General features: G+C 52.2%; 2 protein-coding genes across 2 annotated transcripts in view; both read left to right on the forward strand.

Annotated features, from left to right (window-relative positions):
• The window catches only part of MRPL2 (mitochondrial ribosomal protein L2), a 4234-nt gene extending 1278 nt beyond the window's left edge, over positions 1-2956 (forward strand). Inside the window, exons 2-7 of the mRNA XM_007936223.2 lie at positions 712-880; positions 1483-1624; positions 1737-1852; positions 1928-2038; positions 2339-2412; positions 2744-2956. Coding sequence (XP_007934414.1) covers positions 712-880; positions 1483-1624; positions 1737-1852; positions 1928-2038; positions 2339-2412; positions 2744-2956 — 825 coding nt within the window. The remainder of the gene's footprint in view (positions 1-711; positions 881-1482; positions 1625-1736; positions 1853-1927; positions 2039-2338; positions 2413-2743) is intronic.
• Positions 2957-4756: 1800 nt separating this feature from the next.
• On the forward strand, positions 4757-19321 carry CUL7 (cullin 7). The gene is made up of 25 exons (XM_007936225.2): positions 4757-5336; positions 6140-6291; positions 6435-6920; positions 7439-7571; positions 7675-7871; positions 8139-8394; positions 9177-9414; positions 9500-9605; positions 11433-11660; positions 11893-11983; positions 12097-12268; positions 12426-12531; positions 12749-12844; positions 13034-13209; positions 13525-13658; positions 14009-14191; positions 14428-14534; positions 14619-14801; positions 15869-16029; positions 16164-16380; positions 16487-16754; positions 18085-18230; positions 18347-18473; positions 18550-18755; positions 18998-19321. Exons 1-25 carry the CDS (start codon positions 4757-4759, stop codon positions 19319-19321), a joined length of 5073 nt encoding a protein of 1690 aa, XP_007934416.1.
• The last annotated feature ends 15 nt before the right edge of the window (positions 19322-19336 follow it).

Raw genomic sequence — 19336 nt, forward strand, 5'->3', positions numbered from 1 at the left:
GAAGATGTTGTTGAGATTAGAGAATGTAGGGCCAGATACCAAAAATAGGGACCTCAGGTGAATATATTATGAGCTTCCTAATGAGTGAAGGAAATGAGCTGAGTGAATATGTGCTGGGCCTTGGTAAGTCACAGAAAAGAGTAACTGTAACTTACCTAAGTCTTGCTCCTCTGGAGTTCTTGGGGTGATGGGAGAGTTTGACAGATGTATACATGAAATTCAAAACCAAACCAACCAACGCTGTGAATGCTGGGAATACATCAGAGAACAAGACAACTCCAGTCATCTGTGAAAACTCCCAGAAACAATGCAGATGGACAAGGGACATTGGTAGTGATGGTGATACATGGATGTGTAAAAGTTACCTTTCTGGAGAATGAAGTTGTTCAGGAAAAGAAGTTTCCTAGAGAAGAGTTTTAAGCCAAATCTGGAAGAAGGGGCACCAAGGGCAGAACGTTCCATTGAAGAGATAATTCAGAGGTGAGAGAGGATCAGATGAGGAGAGAAAATCAATACACATACACCTGCATAAACATTCTGCACTGATACCTGTGCAGACTGTAAAGGGTGGAGTTTTTGGACAGTTGATCTGGGACACTTCCAGGAAGAAGTGAGCTGTAAGCTAAAATTAATCGTTGTTTACTCTCTTGGTCTCTCATGCCTCTCCTTGAATTAGCTTTCCAAGTGAAAGAGATTTCTGTTTATCCCCAGGTGATAAGCAATGCCTTCCTCCAGCCACCCTCTGCCTTGATGCTATCCCCCTGCCGCCCAGTCCTTACCTCTGTGGCCCTTAATGCGAATTTTGTGTCCTGGAAGAGTCGTACCAAGTACACCGTTAAACCAGTGAAGATGAGAAAGTCTGGGGGCCGAGATCATACAGGTGCGAGTGAGGTCAAGGGGCTTTAAGCATTAAAGGGGAAAACACAGTAGGTTCCTAGGCCTGTGTATTAGACACCTTGTGGGAGAGACGAATGTCATTAAAAAGCATTTATTGGGCTCCTTCTGTATGTAGCATATGTGTAGGAACGAGAGCATGGGATACTATGAGGTTTGTGCTTCTAAAGATGGTATTGGTAACTGAAAAAAACTGGTCATACGTAGGAAATATTGTGACATTTTTCTTAATACCATTTGAAAATTTACAATTGAAATTGAGCACTATTTACATCGCTCTCTCAGTAAACTTAGTGAATTAAGTAACTTGAAGAGGTAGTTTTGGGAAATTTTATACAATTTCAATATTTAGTATCTTCCCTAACACTTTACATTTTCACTCTTCTTACTGCATTCATTATAATTACATTATTATATGTCTTACTGAGGTTCGTGCAGATGCTCTGCCACCCACCTTGTGCCAGTGTGCTGTGCAAATTTTAATCATTTTCTACTCGTGCCCTAATGTTGGGAATCACTGCCTATTCTCTGTGCTGGGAGTGGAATTAGTTCGAACATGATCACATCCCCACAATGTCCTGACCACAGGCCGGATCCGAGTGCATGGCATTGGTGGGGGCCACAAGCAGCGTTATCGAATGATTGACTTTCTGCGGTTCCGGCCTGAGCAGGAGACCAAGCCAGGACCTTTTGAGGAGAAAGTCGTTGTTGTTCGTTACGATCCCTGCAGGCAAGTTTGGAATGTGGAGCAATGATGGTGTATCTGAATGACTGCTTAGTGCCTTCTCAGAAGACATGAAGCTGCCTAGATGGCCTGCTTACCTGTCCTTCACCCTGAACAGGTCAGCAGATATAGCTCTGGTTGCCGGAGGCAGCCGGAAACGTTGGATCATTGCTACAGAAAACATGAAGGCTGGAGATGTGATCCTTAACTCTGACCACATAGGCCGTATGGCAGGTGAGGGATTGTTGTTAGATGCATGTGGGCAGGGCACTGTGAGCGTTCTAGTGCTGATGAAATTCTGTCTCTTAGTTGCTGCTAAGGAAGGGGATGCACATCCTCTCGGAGCCCTGCCTGTGGGTACCCTCATCAACAACGTGGAGAGTGAGCCAGGCCGAGGGGCCCAGTATATCAGAGCTGCAGGTATGGGGAAAGAGCTGCTTGGGGCTCTGCAATTTGAAAGGCCAACGGGTGCATAAGATCACAATTCCCTGAACCTCTGGGTCTACCTATGGTTCACTGCAAAGAGAAAGAAGTGAAAAACAAGGAAAATGATGAAAATATGTTTATGTTTTGACTTATATCATTGCATGACTCCATCTTCAGTGCACCTACTTCTAAAGGGCAGGGCAAGAGCAGTGTATAGGGTAGCACCCCCCACATAAGTTCCCCTACCTTTTCTTCCTTTGTGGAGGGTGCCAGAGCTATTTCTCCTTTCTCCAGGGACATGTGGTGTGCTGCTGCGGAAGGTGAATGGGACTGCCATCATCCAACTGCCCTCTAAGAGGCAGATGCAGGTGTGTGTGGGGGGGAGGGATAGAGGTGGGAGGGGTCTGCAAAGGAGGAATTTTTGGAATGTATTTTCCTGGTTGGGGATAGCTCCCAGGTGTTTCATGCTACCAGAAACTGGCACTAGGTATGCCTTGTCAGGCTGGAACCAGATTGGAATAGAGAACAATCTTTTTCAGTTACTCAGTTCCAATTGTAGGACCTGAATCTAGGATTCACCTAGTCTGTGCTTTCCATTCTCCCTCTCCTCTCTCATTGAGTCTAAGAAGCCAGCCCCCCAGGAGTCCATAATGGCAGGCTCTCTACCCCACCATGACTTCCATTTGTTCCGTCTATCAGGTACTGGAAACGTGTGTGGCAACAGTGGGCCGCGTATCCAACGCTGACCATAACAAACGGGTCATCGGCAAGGCTGGGCGGAACCGCTGGCTGGGCAAGAGGCCTTCTAGCGGGTTATGGCAACGCAAGGGAGGCTGGGCTGGCCGAAAGATTCGGCCCCTGCCCCCTATGAAGAGTTATGTGAAGCTGCCCTCAGCTGCTGCACAAAGCTGATATCCCTGGACTCTTAATAAAATGACCCCGTATTTTTTGTTATTGGGTGTTTGTTTTTTGTGTGTGTATGTGGGGGGGAGGCGGTACCGACTGAATCACCGAAAAAAAGGAGCGGCCAAGTAGGGGAAAAGGGAAAACGGCAGCGCGGGGCAAACGGGCTGCTTACGCATGCCCCTCCCATTGCTTCCAAACTCCCACCACCAGCTCAGTCCCTTTAGGATGGAGTTGTTATATGCCCTCCAGTCGGTTCCTAGTCATAGCGACCCCTCCTTGGGTTTCCGAGGCAGTATCACTACCGAAGTAGATTGCCCAGTTCCTACTGAAGAGTGGCTGGTGGGTTTGAACCCCGAGACTTCTGGTTAGCAGGCAAGTGCCTTAGGCACTATGCTACCAGAGCTCCCTAATGATGGAGCAGGGGGAATAAATGACCTCCAAAATCTCTTTTAAGTTCTGATAGTGGGAGACAGGGAAAGAACTTCCGGCGACAGGAGAAAGGACAAAAAGGAAGAGGAAAGGGCGGCGCGAAGGAGGAGTGCCGCGCGTCGCCAAGGTGGCGTCGGCGGCTCCGCCCTGGCGCACTCCTCCCAGGGCCCCTCGCTTTCCGCTAGGTCTGGCGGAAATGAATCACAGCTCCAGGCTGGTGGCGGAGCCCCCAGAGGTGGGCAGGCGTCGTCGCTGGCTACGGCCAGGCCCACTCCTGCAGCTGCGGACTAGCGTGCGCCTGCCGTAGCAGAGGCTCAGCCAAAGGGCGCCGGGTCCCCGCGTGCCACGCCCCCTGCCCCTCAGGGGCACGCCCCCTTCCGCCTCGACCCCTTCGGGGGGCCCAATCCTGATACAAATCTCCGTCAGCGCGCCCGCCATCGCCCGCGCCGCGTCCCTAGCTCTGTGAAGGACAGGCTACGCGCCAGGACCCCATCGACTTCTGAGGTGGCCGGAGCTCCGCCGCGGCCCCCTGCCCCTACCTGGGTTATCCTCCGCCCACGCGCCCACCGATTCTCGCGCTCACCCGATCTCGCGCCCCGCTCCATCCTTCGGTGCCTCGGGCTTCCCAAATTTATCCGGCGTGGTACCTCCCTTTCGCACCTTGGCGCGCGCTCTCTGCTTATCGGGTCTTCTACGCTCAGCCACCAAGCCTCGCGCCCCTCACCCGCCAGGTCTCCTGTGCACCCTTTCCTGGGCCTAGCGTCGCCCTCACTGGCCTTGCTGCTGTAGCTCATGCAGTCATAGACACTTCCAGTTCACCAGCCAGCACCCCTCCTCCCAGCCCATCAGGCCTTGCACTCCCCCTCCTCCTCACTAGTTATTTGGGTCTCTTGCCTCTGCCACACGTTTGTTCTTTTACTCCTCAGAGCTAGCGCCCTTTCTCACACACAGTCCACTTACCCCGTGTCTCCTTCCCCATCCCCCCAAACACACTCCTCTGTGCTCCTTACAGCCTCTTCCCAGAACTGCTGTTGTCTGTCCCAAGGCCTTAGGATTCATTTGTAAGTCCAATGCAGCCCTCTTCTCTTCCCCCTCCCACTTCTCCACACCAAACTACCCTGGGCTTCAGGGCCTTGGAGACCCTTTTTTCTTTCCCAAATTTTGTGTTCTCTCAGAACAAACACCCTAGTGTTTCCCTGCTGAGGCCTGGTCCTACCCAGTCTGCAGCAGCCAACTCCTGGCCCCCGCTTTATCCCTCCTTGCCCTGACAGCTGTTGCCACATTTGCTTCCCCAAATCCTGGATGTACTTGATTTTCTAACCTCACCTTTCACTGAGGCTTGCCTGTTCTTTTTTCCTTGTGTGTCCAGGTGCCAGGATGGTTGGGGAACTCCGCTACAGGGAATTCAGGGTACCCCTGGGGCCTGGCCTGCATGCCTACCCTGATGAGCTGGTCCGCCAGAGGGTGGGCCACAACGGGCATCCTGAGTACCAGATCCGATGGCTCATCCTCAGGCGTGGAGATGATGGGGATGGGGGCTCTAATCAAGTGGATTGCAAGGCTGAGCACATCCTGCTGTGGATGTCCAATGATGAGATCTATGCCAACTGCCACAAGATGCTGGGCGAGGATGGTCAGGTCATTGGGCCCTCCCAGGAGTCTTCAGGAGAGACCGGAGCCTTGGACAAATCAGTGCTGGGGGAGATGGAAACCGATGTGAAGTCCCTGATTCAGAGGGCCCTTAGACAGCTGGAGGAGTGCGTGGGCACCATCCCACCTGCCCCTCTGCTTCATACTGTCCATGTGCTTAGTGCCTATGCCAGCATTGAGCCCCTCACTGGAGTCTTCAAAGACCCGAGGGTCCTGGACTTGCTCATGCACATGTTGAGTAGTCCTGATTATCAGATGCGCTGGAGCGCGGGCCGGATGATCCAAGCCCTGGCCTCCCATGATGCTGGTGAGGGCCAGTGTGGGGAGGAAGGGGAAGCAGGAGAGGGGCTGGGTCGGCTCAGGCATTCACAGGACACTGTGGCAGGAGCTTCTGATCTCATCAGTACGTAAATCAATCTGTTGCTTTTCTTTTAGAGTTGGAAGAAAAGGAGGTGGAAAGGGGTGTGTGTGGGCATCTACAGAAAGAGGGAGGGCTGTCTGAATCCTCAGGAACCTCGTGTTAATTAGTTGGCTCTCTGTGCAAAGAGCTTAAGCTATTACATGTTATAAACATGTATATGCACATGTATGTATGCACACAAATATACGGACATACACATGTATATGCATACATATATGTATACGTGCATGTTGTAGTTAGGTGCTGTTGAGTCAATTTTGTTCATAGTGACCCCCAGAGTAGAACTGCCATATAGGGTTTCTTGATTATAATCTTTACAGTCTTTATGGAAGCAGATCCCAGGTTTTTCTCCCATGGAGCCTCTGGGTGGGTTCAGTCTGCTAACCTTTTCAATTAGCATCTGAGCACTTAAACCACTGTGCCACCAGGGTTCCTATATTCGTAAAGATTTACAGCCTTGGAAACCCTGTGGGGCCATCCTGCTCTGTTTGATAGAGTCGTTTTGAGTCAGAATTGACTAAACAGCAGAGGGTGTGGGTATGTGAATAAGATAGTGAATTCTAGTTTTTAAAGCAAGTCACGTCATTCCTAGTATGTGGTGGTAAAAACTAGACAGAATAGAGGCTCTAGGAGAGATGCAGGCAAGGGTGAGGTTAGGGAGCAGTGACTGACTGGAGTGTGGGTTACAGGGACCCGGACCCAGATCCTTCTGTCACTGAGCCAGCAAGAGGCCATCGAAAAGCACCTGGATTTTGACAGCCGCTGTGCTCTGCTGGCGCTTTTTGCTCAGGCCACGCTCTCTGAGCACCCCATGTCTTTTGAAGGCATTCAGGTGCCACAGGTATTCTGTGGGGAACAGGGGCTGGGGAGAACCATGAACAAGATCTAGGGACCAAACCTTGGCATCTGTCTACAGAAGATAGTGTAGGGAGAGGAACTAAAGCTGGACCAAAGTGGACACAGGCCAAAGGTTGTATCCTACAGGTCCCAGGAAGGCTGCTCTTCTCCTTGGTGAAACAGTATTTGCACGTCACCTCTCTCCTGGATCAACTGAATCTGGAACCGGGTGCCCGGAACAACTCTGCCCCTGGGGAGTTAAATGGGGAGAGGAGCCGGCTGGAGCTGGAATTCAGTATGGCCATGGGCACCCTGATCTCAGAGCTGGTGCAGGCCATGCGCTGGGACCAGGCCTTCAGCAGACAGGGGAGCTGGGCACGGCCTTCCTGTTCCATCTTCCAGCCCCACCCAGCAGATGCAGGCCCAGGGCTTGCCCAGGCCCAGCCTGCCCTCAGGAGGTCACGGCGGTTTCGCCCTCGTTCCGAGTTTGCAAGTGGCAATACGTATGGCTTGTATGTGCGAGATATGCTGCAGCCAGGGATGCGAGTACGTATGCTGGACAATTACGAGGAGATCAGTGCCGGGGACGAGGGTGAGTTCCGGCAGAGCAACAGCGGCGTGCCCCCTGTGCAGGTGAGTGTGTGGTGGTCAGACATTGTGGAGACATGGCTGGGGTTTCCATGAAGGAGGCTCTGGCAGGCTACCCAAGAGGTGAAACCCCCCCACACTGGGAACTAGGATGGTAAAAGGGGGTCAGCAGCTGACCCCCTCAGGGAGAGGAGAGAGGCTGAAGTGCTGAGAAAATCTGGGAGGGGCTGTGAAGCCAGGGAGAGATTCATACCCAGGGAGCAGAAACTGGTGTAGCAACCAAGAATCACTCAAAGGTGAAGGTTAGAGAGATGAGGGGCATAAGCCATCAAGGACAGATGAGATGAGAGAACCCTTACCTTCAGGAAAAGGAGGCCTCTGTGCGTGTGTGTGTCCCATATGCTAGTGTTTTATTTTCTGTCCCCCCCCCCCAAACTGGCCACGTGGTCACTCTGTAAGCTCTGTGTCCTCATCATTGGGCCATAGCCATTCTCCCTCAGGCCTTCCCAGGCCCCATTAAGTGAGCCTGCTCCTCCCCTTCTCTTCTTTCCTGTATCCTCTAGGTGCTATGGGAGTCGACAGGCCGCACCTACTGGGTGCACTGGCACATGCTGGAGATCCTGGGCTTTGAAGAAGACATTGAAGACATGGTTGAGGTTGACCAGAGTGCAGGAGTCAGTGGAGCCCTGGGTGTAGGTGAGCCCCAGGAGGAAGCAGGGGTCACCTCTGAGCAGAGGAGCCATCATGGTCTGCCTGGGTGGGCAGTGACATCCCTGTGTCCCCCGACCCGTTTCCACAGCCCTGCCCTCGTGGCGGTGGAAGCCCATGGCAGAGCTCTATGCCGTGCCTTACGCACTGCCCGAGGATGAGGATGCTGAGGAGAGTGAGCACCTGACCCAGGCTGAGTGGTGGGAGCTCCTCTTCTTCATCAAGAAGCTGGATGACCCCGACCATCGGGAGGTCCTCCACATTCTCCAGGAGAACCTGGATGGGGAGGTAAAGCTGACCTGGAGACACATGGAGGCAGGAGGGCTCCTCTGTGATAGAGCACTGGGGAGGCTCAGGGTGGGAAGTGAAGGTCAGCTAGTGCAAGGGACCCCAGAAGAGGGATCTGGAAATGTTCTGAGGTGTTGGGAGGCTGTTTGGGAGGAACCGGCTACCAACCATGAAAGGTTAAGGGTGGAGAAGGTGTGTACAGAGAGATCCTCACTCCTACCAAGTACCCCCTGGAGCCTCAGTGGTCAGAACACCTTCTGCTGACAGATTCTGGATGATGAGCTCCTGGCTGAGCTGGCTGTGCCCATGGAGTTGGCCCAGGACCTGCTGCTGGCTCTGCCACAGCGGCTTGATGACAGCACCCTCCGGGACCTGCTCAACAGCCGTGTCTACAGGAAATATGGGTCCGAGGCTGTGGCAGGGCAGCAAGCTTACCCATCCCTCCTAGAAGCCCAGCAAGGTGCCCTCCTGCTGGGAGCCCAGGCCCGGCCTCAGAAATCAGAAGATGCAGTCAGAGCAGAAGGTAGGAAGCCAGACAGACGTAGCCGCCGGGCAGACATAGCCACGGGCAGACTTGCCTTTTGGAAGGCACTAAGCGTAGGAGTGGGAGCTCTGGTAGCATAGTGCCTAAGGCACTTGACTGCTAACCAGAAGGCTGGCGGTTCAAACCGACCAGCCACTCCTCAGAAGGAAGATGGGGCAATCTACTTCTGTAGTGATACTGCTGTGGAAACCCAAGGGGGTGTCGCTATGAGTTGGGTCTGACTCCATGGCACATAACAACAACAACAATATAGAGAGAAACAAAGTATTACATGATTTTAAATACAGGCAACCACTCTGCTGTTTGCATATGGGACGCTACTTTGCTACTTTAAGAATATAAAATATAAATTTGTTATGAAGTTGTCATGTAAGTTCTTTAAAATAGAGTATGATGTCCTAAAACCTAACTACCAGCTGCCATCAACTCAACTCCAACTCATGGCAACCCTATGTATGTCAGTAGACTTATAGCACTGTGCTCCATAGGGTTTTTGGTGGCTGGTTTTTTTGGAGGTATAGATCACCATGCATTTCTTCCAAGGCACCACTGGTGGACTCGAACCTCCAACCTCTCAGCAACTGAGCAAGTTAACCATTTGCACCACCCAGGGACTAAAATAACTTAAGTGCACCAAAAAAATATCAACATTTTTAGGGGAAATTAGAAAAAATGATTGAGAGTTGTGACACTTTCTGTCCTATCCTGAGCCTTCATATCACTAACAATGGCCAACTCTTGTGACTTTACTCTTCCCATAGTAAAAGAACCCAAGACTCAGTGTTCCAACGCTTCCCTGCAGCATCTGGTGGAGGGTTATGGTCCAGCAGGGAAAATCCTCCTAGACCTGGATCGAGCCCTCAGCTCGGAGGGCACCCTGGAGAGCGAGGCCAAGCCACTCCTAATGCAGCTTCAGCGGCAGCCCCAGCCCTTTCTTGTGCTCATGCAAAGCCTCAACACTCCAGCCTCCAACAAGCCTCTGCACCTGACCGCTTTGAGGTGAGAGGGTGGTAAGAGGTGGGGTTGAGCAAAGGAGGTCTCTGAGGCTGGCTGGACATCCCTCTGTCCTACCCCTGCTCCCTAGAATCCTGACACGGCTGGTGGACTTCCCCGAGGCACTGCTGCTCCCCTGGCATGAGGCCATGGATGCCTGCATGGCCTGCCTGCGGTCTCCAAACACTGACCGAGAGGTACCCCTGCCTCCTCAGGGAGAGGTGGGAGGGAGAGGACTTAGGGCAGCTCCTGGTGAGGCAGACACCGTGGACAAGGCTCTGGAGGGTGTGATAGAGCCTGTGGGCTGTCGTGCTCTTGATTTTTGTTTTTAAAATGGAGTTTTATTCTTTTTAAATAGGTACTATATTGATATGGTTCACAAATCAAAACAATAATAACAAGGAGTGACAGCAATAAGTCTGAATCCCTATTCTCTCAGTGGCTCCCACACATCCCTAGTTGTTAACCACTTGTATTAATTTATGTACCCTTCGTGTATTCTAATATATATGTCTACTTGTATTACCTATAAGGAGCTCTGGTGGTATAGTGGTTAAGGCATTTGGCTGCTAGCCAAAAGGTCAGCGGTTCAAACCCACCAGCCTCTCCATAGGAGGACAATTAGGCAGTCTGCTTTTTACAGCCTAATTTACAACAGCCTTGGAAACCCTATGGGGGTCATTATGAGTAGGAATGACTCGGTGGCAGTAGGTTTGGTTTATATTATCTGTATGGTAGCATAGTGCCTAAGGCACTTGACTGCTAACCAGAAGGCTGGCAGTTCAGACCCACCAGCCACTCCTCAGAAGGAAGATGGGGCAATCTACTTCTGTAGTGATACCACCTCGGAAACCCAAGGAGGGGTCGCTATGAGTTGGGTCCGACTTGACGGCACATAACAACAACAACGTGTATTATAAAACCAGTTGCCGTTGAGTTGGTTCTGACTCATGGTGATTCCATATGTGTTGAAGTAAACCTGTGTGCCATAGGGTGTTTCAATCGTTGATTTTTCAGAAGTAGGTGGGTAAGCCTTTCTTCCAAAGTGACTCTGGGTACACTCCAACCTCCAAGCTTCCAGTTAGCAGCCAAGCACATTTGCACGATCCAGGGACTCACTATCATAGACAAAAATATTACAAGTATTATAATAAATATTAAAAAGTATTACAGACAAAACTACGTAGATATAGAGATTGAGCACACTAGAGCATCAATGGGAGCTCTGGTAGCATAGTGGATAAGACACTTGCCTGCTAACCAGAAGGCTGGTGGTTCAAACCCACCAGCCACTCCTCGGAAGGAAGGTTGGGCAATCCTACTTCCGTAGTGATACTGCCTCGGAAACCCAAGGAGGGGTCGCTATGAGTCAGGTTTGACTCGACGGCACATAACAACAACAACAACAGAGCATCAATGGTACATGTTTGTGTTTGGCTGGTCCTGTGGGAGAAAGGAGGATGAAGGTGGCAGAGGAGACCAGCACTTACCAGAGTCCCCTGCAGGAGCCACAGACAAGTCCTTGGTACAGAGACGTGGGAAGGGATCAGGAACTAGGATCATGGTGGCAGCGGGTGTCTGTAGTATACATCTCTGGCTGTTTCTAGATTTTCGTTTCTGAGGTGGTTCTTCCCAAGTGTCCTTCTGTGCCCCGTCCCTGCCTTCCAGATGTCTGTGCTTGGAGCCTGGGCCTCTGAACACAGCCCCACAATTTAGTCTTTGGACAGCTGGGCTGAAAAGAGCAAACCCAGGGATTCTCTATGCACCTGCCACCAACATAATGAGTGGCCCTAGGGTGGCAGGATGTCTCTTGGCTTTTTCTCTTTCAACTTGTTTTTGGTTCTCTAACTCCACCTGGCACTCGTATCTCCCCCCATCTCTGTCTATTCACTTCTTCACTCTGCCTTGCTCACTGCAGTCTCCCCAGCACTCAGCACACAGTGGGTGTAAAGAAAATAGAACTGAAGAGCCCTTGTGGCCCCTGCCTTGTCCCCTTTATCCACCTTCTCCTGTCCCTGTCCCAGGTGCTTCAGGAACTTATCCTCTTCCTGCACCACTTGGCCTCAGTGAGCAGGGACTATGCTGTGGTGTTGAACCAGTTGGGTGCCCGAGATGCCATCTCAAAGGCCCTGGAAAAGCACCTGGGAAAGCTGGAGCTGGCTCAGGAGCTGCGGGACATGGTTTTCAAGTGTGAGAAGCATGCCCACCTCTACCGGAAACTCATCACAAACATCCTGGGAGGCTGCATCCAGGTCAGGAGAAGGGGAGCAGAAAGGGAGGCTTGTGGGTTCAGAGCTGGGTGAGAATATGAAACCGGAAGCAGTGGCAGAGGAAGTGGATGTGTTCTGGAAGGTCAAGACCAGCAGGTGATTCTAGTGAACTTGGGGAGTGTTTTTCCCCACCCCAATCATTAGGGCCTATTCTGCCAGCGTTTCAGGGGGAATACCCATTGTTACTCGATCTCAGAGAATACTCTTGTCACAGATGGTGTTGGGTCAGATTGAAGACCACAGACGAACCCATCGGCCTATCAACATCCCCTTCTTTGACGTGTTCCTCAGATATCTGTGCCAGGGTTTGTGTCTGTGCCCCTGGTCCCGCCATTCCATGACCCCACACCTGCATGTCTTTTCCCTCCCTCTGCACACCTCCCCAGCTGTGACCTCCCTCCTTCCCACTTGCCCCCAGGCTCCAGCATGGAAGTGAAGGAAGACAAATGCTGGGAGAAGGTCGAGGTGTCTTCTAATGCTCAGCGGGCCAGCCGGCTGATGGACCGCAACCCCAAGACTTACTGGGAGTCTAATGGCAGCACTGGTTCCCATGCCATCACCCTGCACATGCGCCAGGGTGTCCTTGTCCGGTAGCATGCTCCCATCCCTAGGCTCAGCCTCATACCTACACTTTGTCCCTGTGTTTATCTTGGGAGAGACCCCACACTCTAGAGTGTGGTCAAGAGTCCCCTAGCTGTGTCTGTAAGGACCTGACAGTTCTGACTGGTCCCTCCTTCCCACTCCCAGGCAGCTGGCTCTGCTGGTGGCCAATGAGGACGCAAGCTACATGCCAGCCAGGGTGGTGGTGTTCGGGGGTGACAGCACCAGCTCTCTTAACACGGAACTCACCTCGGTAGGGGCCCCTGTGCCATTTGACTACCTCTCCCAGGATCAGCCCTCTCACCCAGACCACTAACCTCCTACATTCCTACCTGTCTTGAGCCCCACAAAAGGTAGCATCCTGGATCCCTGTGTGGTGGCATTTGGACCCCTTAATCAGGGCCCCACACATCCCTGGGCTAGGGAAGGGAGAGAACACAGGATAGTACCAGCGTCTGCCCCCCTTTCAGGTCAATGTGATGCCTGCCGCCAGCCGGGTGATCCTCTTGGAGAACCTCAACCGCTTCTGGCCCATCATCCAGATCCGCATAAAGCGCTGCCAGCAGGTGGGACAAAGGGCGTGGGGGTGTGACCCCAGGTGAGAAGCTCTGGGCCTTGGAATGTTGCAGGTCTTAGGCCAGAGTTCCAGCCTTAGTCACAGGTAGCTCAAAAGGGTGAGGCTGGAGGGTGTGACCAGCCCCAGCCCATCCTGAGGAGGGTGAGAAGCAGCTGAAAACAGGCTTTTCCCATTGCAGGGTGGCATAGACACACGCATTCGAGGGGTAGAGGTCCTGGGCCCCAAACCCACCTTCTGGCCAGTGTTCCGGGAGCTGCTGTGTCGCCACACACGCCTATTCTACATGGTTCGGGCACAGGCCTGGAGTCAGGACATAGCCGAGGACCATAGGAGCCTGCTCCACCTCAGCTCTAGGTGTGTGTGTGTGTGTGTGTGTACACACCTATGTCTGCGGAAAGATGATTGCAAATGGCTGAGGGGTGGGGTCCTATGGAGGGATGACATGTAGGTCTAAGATTCTTGGGGCGGAGGCTGGAGTGTTCTCAAGTTTGGGTAGAGGGAGGTTTAGGAGGGGAAGAAGGGATAAAGAGAAGAGGTTTCTCTGGTGGTTTGAGAATGGAATGTGCTAGTTAACATAGGAAAGACTTGAATACTGGATGGGGATTTGGTGTGGTTGCTGGCTGGATGTTGGGGTAATTTGTACTGACATCCCTGGCACCCCATCCCCAGACTCAATGGGGCTCTGTGCCAGGAGCAGGACTTTGCTGACCACTTCCTTCCTGATGAGGAGGCTGCCCAAGCGCTGGGCAAGACCTGCTGGGAGGCCCTGGTCAGCCCCCTGGTGCAGAACATCACCTCCCCAGGTACCCAGCCTGTTGTTATCTGGCCCCTTTTCACCATCCCACTGCTTGGACCCACTAACCAGCTCCTTCTTGCTGAACCCTAGAACCATTCAGGTTATGCTCTTGGCCATTTTGGTACCTACACTCATCACCCCAGTGCCCCTCTTCTCACAGCCCCAGTTCCCGTGTCTCCCAGGTGCCAGCTGACACCATAAGGTCAGGAGGGGCCCTGCTATTCCCACTTGTTCTCTCCCACCCTGTCTTTCGTGTCATTCCATTCGTTGGCTCTTTCTTTACACTCCTGTGTGGCCCAGCCTCTCCCCACTTCCCTCTAGGTGTGTCCTGACTTATTTATTTCTTTTACCCTCTAGATGAGAATGGCGTTAGTCCCCTGGGCTGGCTGCTGGACCAGTACCTGGAGTGTCGGGAGGCTGCCCACAACCCCCAGAGCCGAGCAGCAGCTTTCTCCTCGCGGGTGCGCCGCCTCACCCACCTGCTGGTGCATGTGGAGCCCTGCGAGGCCCCCGCTCTGGTGGTGGCCGTGCCTCGGCCCAGTGAGTACAAGGAATTTGGGCAGGAAGCCAATGTTGGGAGCATTTCTCTGACTTGTACACTCCAGGCTCTGTCCTCCCCCTTTCCCAGTCTGTGTGCCTGGCCTGTTCATCTTCCAGGTGTGTGTCAGCACACTGTTTTAGTGTCAGGAAAGATCTCAGGTCTCACCCTCGGATAGCCAGCCAGAAGCAGAGGCGCTGCCCCATCCTTGCCTCTGCCACCTTCTTTGTCTCCTCAGAGGGCAGGAATAGAAGTCACGACTGGAGCTCCTTGGCTACCCGCGGACTTCCAAGCAGTATCATGAGAAACCTGACCCGCTGTTGGCGGGCAGTGGTGGAGGAGCAGGTGGGCTGAAGCAGGTACAGGCATGGGGTGGGCCCCGGGCTCCAACGGTGGCACGCCTCCTCACGCTCCTGCCCTTCCCTTCAGGTGAACAAGTTTCTGACCTCATACTGGCAGGATGATGACTTCGTGCCACACTATTGTCAACACTTTGATAAGCTGCAGAAATCAAGCTCCGAGCTGTTTGGGCCACGGGCAGCCTTCTTGCTGGCACTGCAGAATGGCTGTGCCGGGGCCCTGCTGAGGATCCCCTTTCTCAAAGCTGCCCATGTAAGCCTCTCCTCACACTCCCTCCTTTCCCTGCATCCTCAAAATGGTCCTTCCTTCCAGTCCCACTCAACAGTGAACATACACTTCTTGTGTGATTTCCTTTAATAAGGTGTATGTGTATGTGCTGTGTGCATGCGTGTGTGTGTGCATATATATATATGTATATATATAGCTATATTAACAAAAATATGAAAAATAGTAACCTAATGTGCTGCCCTATTCTATTTTGGTACTTTTTTCTATTTTTGTGCATGATTTAACACAATGCTATGTCTTGCCTTTTTTTTTTTTTTTTTTTTAATTGTAAATATATAGATAACAAAACATTTGCCATTTCTACAGTCTTCACATGTAAATCAGTGACATCAGTTATGCTTATCATGTTTTTCAATCTCTACCATTAACCATTCATAACTTTTCTCGTCATCTTTTCTCTTGCTTTCTTTTGACTGTTACATCAGAAGCTTTTTTCAGGGTTGCTGTTTGTCCTCATTCTCAAATTATGGCCTAAGTTGCATCTAAAGAATGCACTATAATTTGCTTAGCCATTCCCATTCATTCAACAAATAGGCAATAAGCACTTAAAATGTGTTAGGCACTGTGATAGGAGCTGAAGATAGAACAGTGAGACAAAGTACCTCCCCCTCAAAGTTAAGAGTCTTCAGGGGAAGAGACACATCTAAGCAAACAATACACTAAGCTCTCACGAGCCCAGTACAGTAGTGGGTGCCTGAAGCGGTGGCTATTTGAGTTGTTTCCAGTGATTCTTTCTTACCAATGGCTTTGCAGTGTGACCATCTTTGTGCTTACAGCTTATTCTCTCATTTTAAATGGTTAACTGATTTGATTTGCAGATATAGTCAATGTGAAAAGCACACTTTTTATAACTATTAATATTGTTCATTTTCATAATTATTCATGAATTTATAAAGTAGTTTTATAAAAGCATGAAGCAGTTTATGAAGCTGCTAGCCATTCATATTGACCTTCACAGCCCCTCCTCACTGCTCCCACGTGCCTGCTCTGCTCACTTGGTCATGGTCTTCTGTGCCCTTCCCATGGCCCAGGTGAGCGAGCAGTTTGCCCGGCACATCGACCAGCGAATCCAGGGCAGCCGGATCGGTGGAGTCCGGGGAATGGAGATGTTGGCACAACTGCAGCGATGCCTGGAAACTGTACTTGTGTTCTCTGGCCTGGAGATAGCCACGACCTTTGAGCATTACTATCAGTGAGTGGGAATGTAGGGAGTGGGGAACAGGGGAGGTAGGATAATGGGGCCAGGCAGGCTGGGGTCTTGGAGGAGGAGCTTGGGCCACACTGGGCACCCACACTGAGCTTTGGCCTGGGCTGTGTGTGCTGCAGGCACTACATGGCAGACCGACTCCTGGGCATGGGCCCGAGCTGGCTGGAGGGGGCCGTGCTGGAGCAGATTGGTCCCTGCTTCCCCAACCGCCTCCCCCAGCAGATGCTGCAGAGCCTGAACAACTCCGAGGAGCTGCAGCACCAGTTCCATGTCTACCAGCTCCAGCGGCTTGACCAGGAACTCCTGAAGCTGGATGATACAGAGAAGAAAATACAGGTGAGTTCCAAGGCAGGGTTGAGCAAATGGAAGAGTAGGAAGCATGAGCGGCCTGGAGCCGACCTCAGGAGGCCCCCAGGCTTTTGAGAACTCTGTATTCCTTTAGGTGGGTCATGAAGCCAGTGGCCAGGAGAGTGAGAGAGAAGAAGAGGAGGAAGCCAGGGCCATGGCAGCAGAGATGGTGCAAAAAGAGGAGGAGGAAAATGAGAATGAGGACCTCTTCTATGAAGGGGCAATGCCGGAAGTGACTGTGCTTGTCCTGTCACCGCGTTGCTGGCCCATTTCCTCCATCTCCCACGTGCTGAACCCCAGGATCTGCCTGCCCTCCTACCTGAGAGGCACTTTGAACCGATACTCCAACTTCTACAACAAGAGTGAGGAGTGGGTGGGTGGGAACTACGGGCTGGGAAGAGGGTGGGATGCTGGGAAAGGACCTGGGATCACTGGGATGGGGGCCCTGATGTGGAAAGAGATGGTCTTTAGAGATAAAAATCTCTCAGGTGGGGGGGATGAAGGAAGTAAGTGGATTTGAGAAGAGGGGGTAGGCGTGCAGTTTTCAGAGCTGGGATAGGGAGGTTCAGCCATCAGATTCCCATCTTGTTGCCTATCTGTCTGTAAAGTAAGACCCAGGAACCTGTTTGCAGGTGGTGGGGAGGAGGGAGGCAGGGGATACCTGAGGCCACCATTAGGGGCTTATTCTAGGTACCTAATACCACTCTAACAGAAATACCACAAATGGGATGGCTTGAACAAACAGGAGTTTATTCCCTTACAGTTTGGGAGGTTAGAAGTCCAAGTTCCAAGTGCCAGGCTCTAGGGGCTGTGTGAAAGCCCCTTGACCTTGGGCTTCAGCTCTGCCTCTTGTTCCCAGCCCACTGAAGCTAGAGGCATCTTTTTACTCAGGCAGCTACTGGCTGCTGAGGCTGACAAGCCCAAGGTTGACAAATAAAACGGTACAGTCCTGATGTTACCAAACCACATAGCAGGCCATTAATGCAAGTCCATTGAAAGTCCCAAGGTTGGCAGAGCATGGCAGGCTGCTGAACAATGACATGACTACATGCAGGGTCCAAGCGTGCCATAAGCTAGAGACTATTCCCAAAGCTGCTGCTTATATACAGGAAGCAGACCACATACCCAAAGGCAGATAGATACTCAGCTGCTCACAGTAGATTCCACCATGGAGTTGATTACCAGTCTCATCATGGGGAATATTACATCCAACTGCCCAGCCACTCAACCAGGCCTAGCCAGGTTGACACACAAACGTAACGACCACAGAGCTTTTCCCTCCATGCCAGGCATCTGCTTCCTGGTCAGTCACCTGTTATCCTAGCTCCCCATTGGGCAGCAGCAGAGAAGAAGAGACTCAGACCCTGCCCTCAATGATCTCTCAAACAACAGGGAGACATCGTTTCTCCTCTCTGGGATATTCTGGTCTCACTTCATGGTTTTGTTTCCTAAAATATGGGGAACTCACTGATCAGAGCTTGCCCAGCATAGGAACAAGAACAGAGTGGGCTCACAAATACCCATGGCTTGCCAGAGAAGCTGAGCTCTAGAAGCTCAGACCAGGAACTATAGTGCTGAGGACCTGCAGACACTACTGGGAGCAAAACCTTGACCACTGATGTATACTCCAGCCCCTCACCCAGCCTTTCCACTACTTTCTGCCTCCCCCTTCTCTGCCTGACACTTCCCCAGGCCAGAGCCACCCTGGCTTGGAGCAATGCCCACAAAGACGGCTGCAGTGGACGTGGCTGGGCCGGGCTGAGCTGCAGTTTGGGGACCAGACCCTGCACGTATCCACCGTGCAGATGTGGCTGCTGCTGTACCTCAATGATCTGAAGGTGCCCCAGCCCCTGTATGCCTCTGCTCTCACCTTGCCCCTCACTTTCCGTCCCTGAACGTTTTCTCCCTTTCATCATTCTCATAATCCTTTCCTCTTCCTTTGTCTTCTCCTAAGGCCATCTCTGTGGACAGTCTGCTAGAGCTCTCTGGGCTCTCTTCAGACATGCTAAATCCAGCCATTGGGCCTCTCACCTCTTCAAGAGGTCCCTTGGACCTTCACGAGCAAAAGGACGCACCAGGAGGTATGCTTTTAGGGCCAGGGAGGCCTCTGCTGAGCCGGCTGGGCCTCCCACCCAGAGTGATAAGCATTTCTTTCAGGGGTGCTCAAGATTCGTGATGACAGTGATGATCCCAGGCCAAGGAGGGGCAATGTGTGGCTCATCCCACCCAAGACATACCTGAAAGCAGAGGATGAAGAGGGCCAAAACTTGGAGAAGAGACGGAACCTTTTGAACTGCCTCATTGTGCGAATCCTCAAAGCCCATGGGGACGAGGGGCTGCATATTGATCAGCTTGTCTGCCTGGTAGGTGAGGGTGGGCACAGTGGGCAAGGGGGATTTAGGGGAGGACTGTCCACAGAAAGGTCCATGTTGGAAGCCACTGGTTCACTACAGAGCCTGCAGATGAGTGAGGAGGGAAGTAGGGGTGCATCTCATGTCCACAGGACTTCCTGCCCTGACAGCTTTTAGTAGATGGAGTGGGAGCTAGAGATGAGATAAACTGGGTGTCTCTGACCTACTATTTCCTCTTTCTTTTCCCATGCCAGGTACTGGAAGCTTGGCAGAAGGGCCCGTGTCCTCCCCGGGGTTTGGTCAGCAGCCTGGGCCAGGGGTCTGCCTGCAGCAGTACAGACGTCCTCTCCTGCATCCTGCACCTCCTGGGCAAGGGCACAGTGAGACGCCATGATGACCGGCCCCAGGTGCTGTCTTATGCAGTCCCTGTGACAGTGATGGAGCCTCACACCGAGTCCCTGAACCCAGGCTCCTCGGGCCCCAACCCCCCCCTCACCTTCCATACCCTGCAGATTCGCTCTCGGGGAGTGCCCTATGCCTCCGGCACTGGCACCCAGACCTTCTCTACCTTCCGGTAGCTCTAGAGATACGGT

This window comes from Orycteropus afer, unplaced genomic scaffold, assembly GCF_000298275.1.
Source record: "Orycteropus afer afer isolate SDZICR_OR568_19922 unplaced genomic scaffold, OryAfe1.0 scaffold00034, whole genome shotgun sequence".
Lineage (NCBI taxonomy): Eukaryota > Metazoa > Chordata > Mammalia > Tubulidentata > Orycteropodidae > Orycteropus > Orycteropus afer.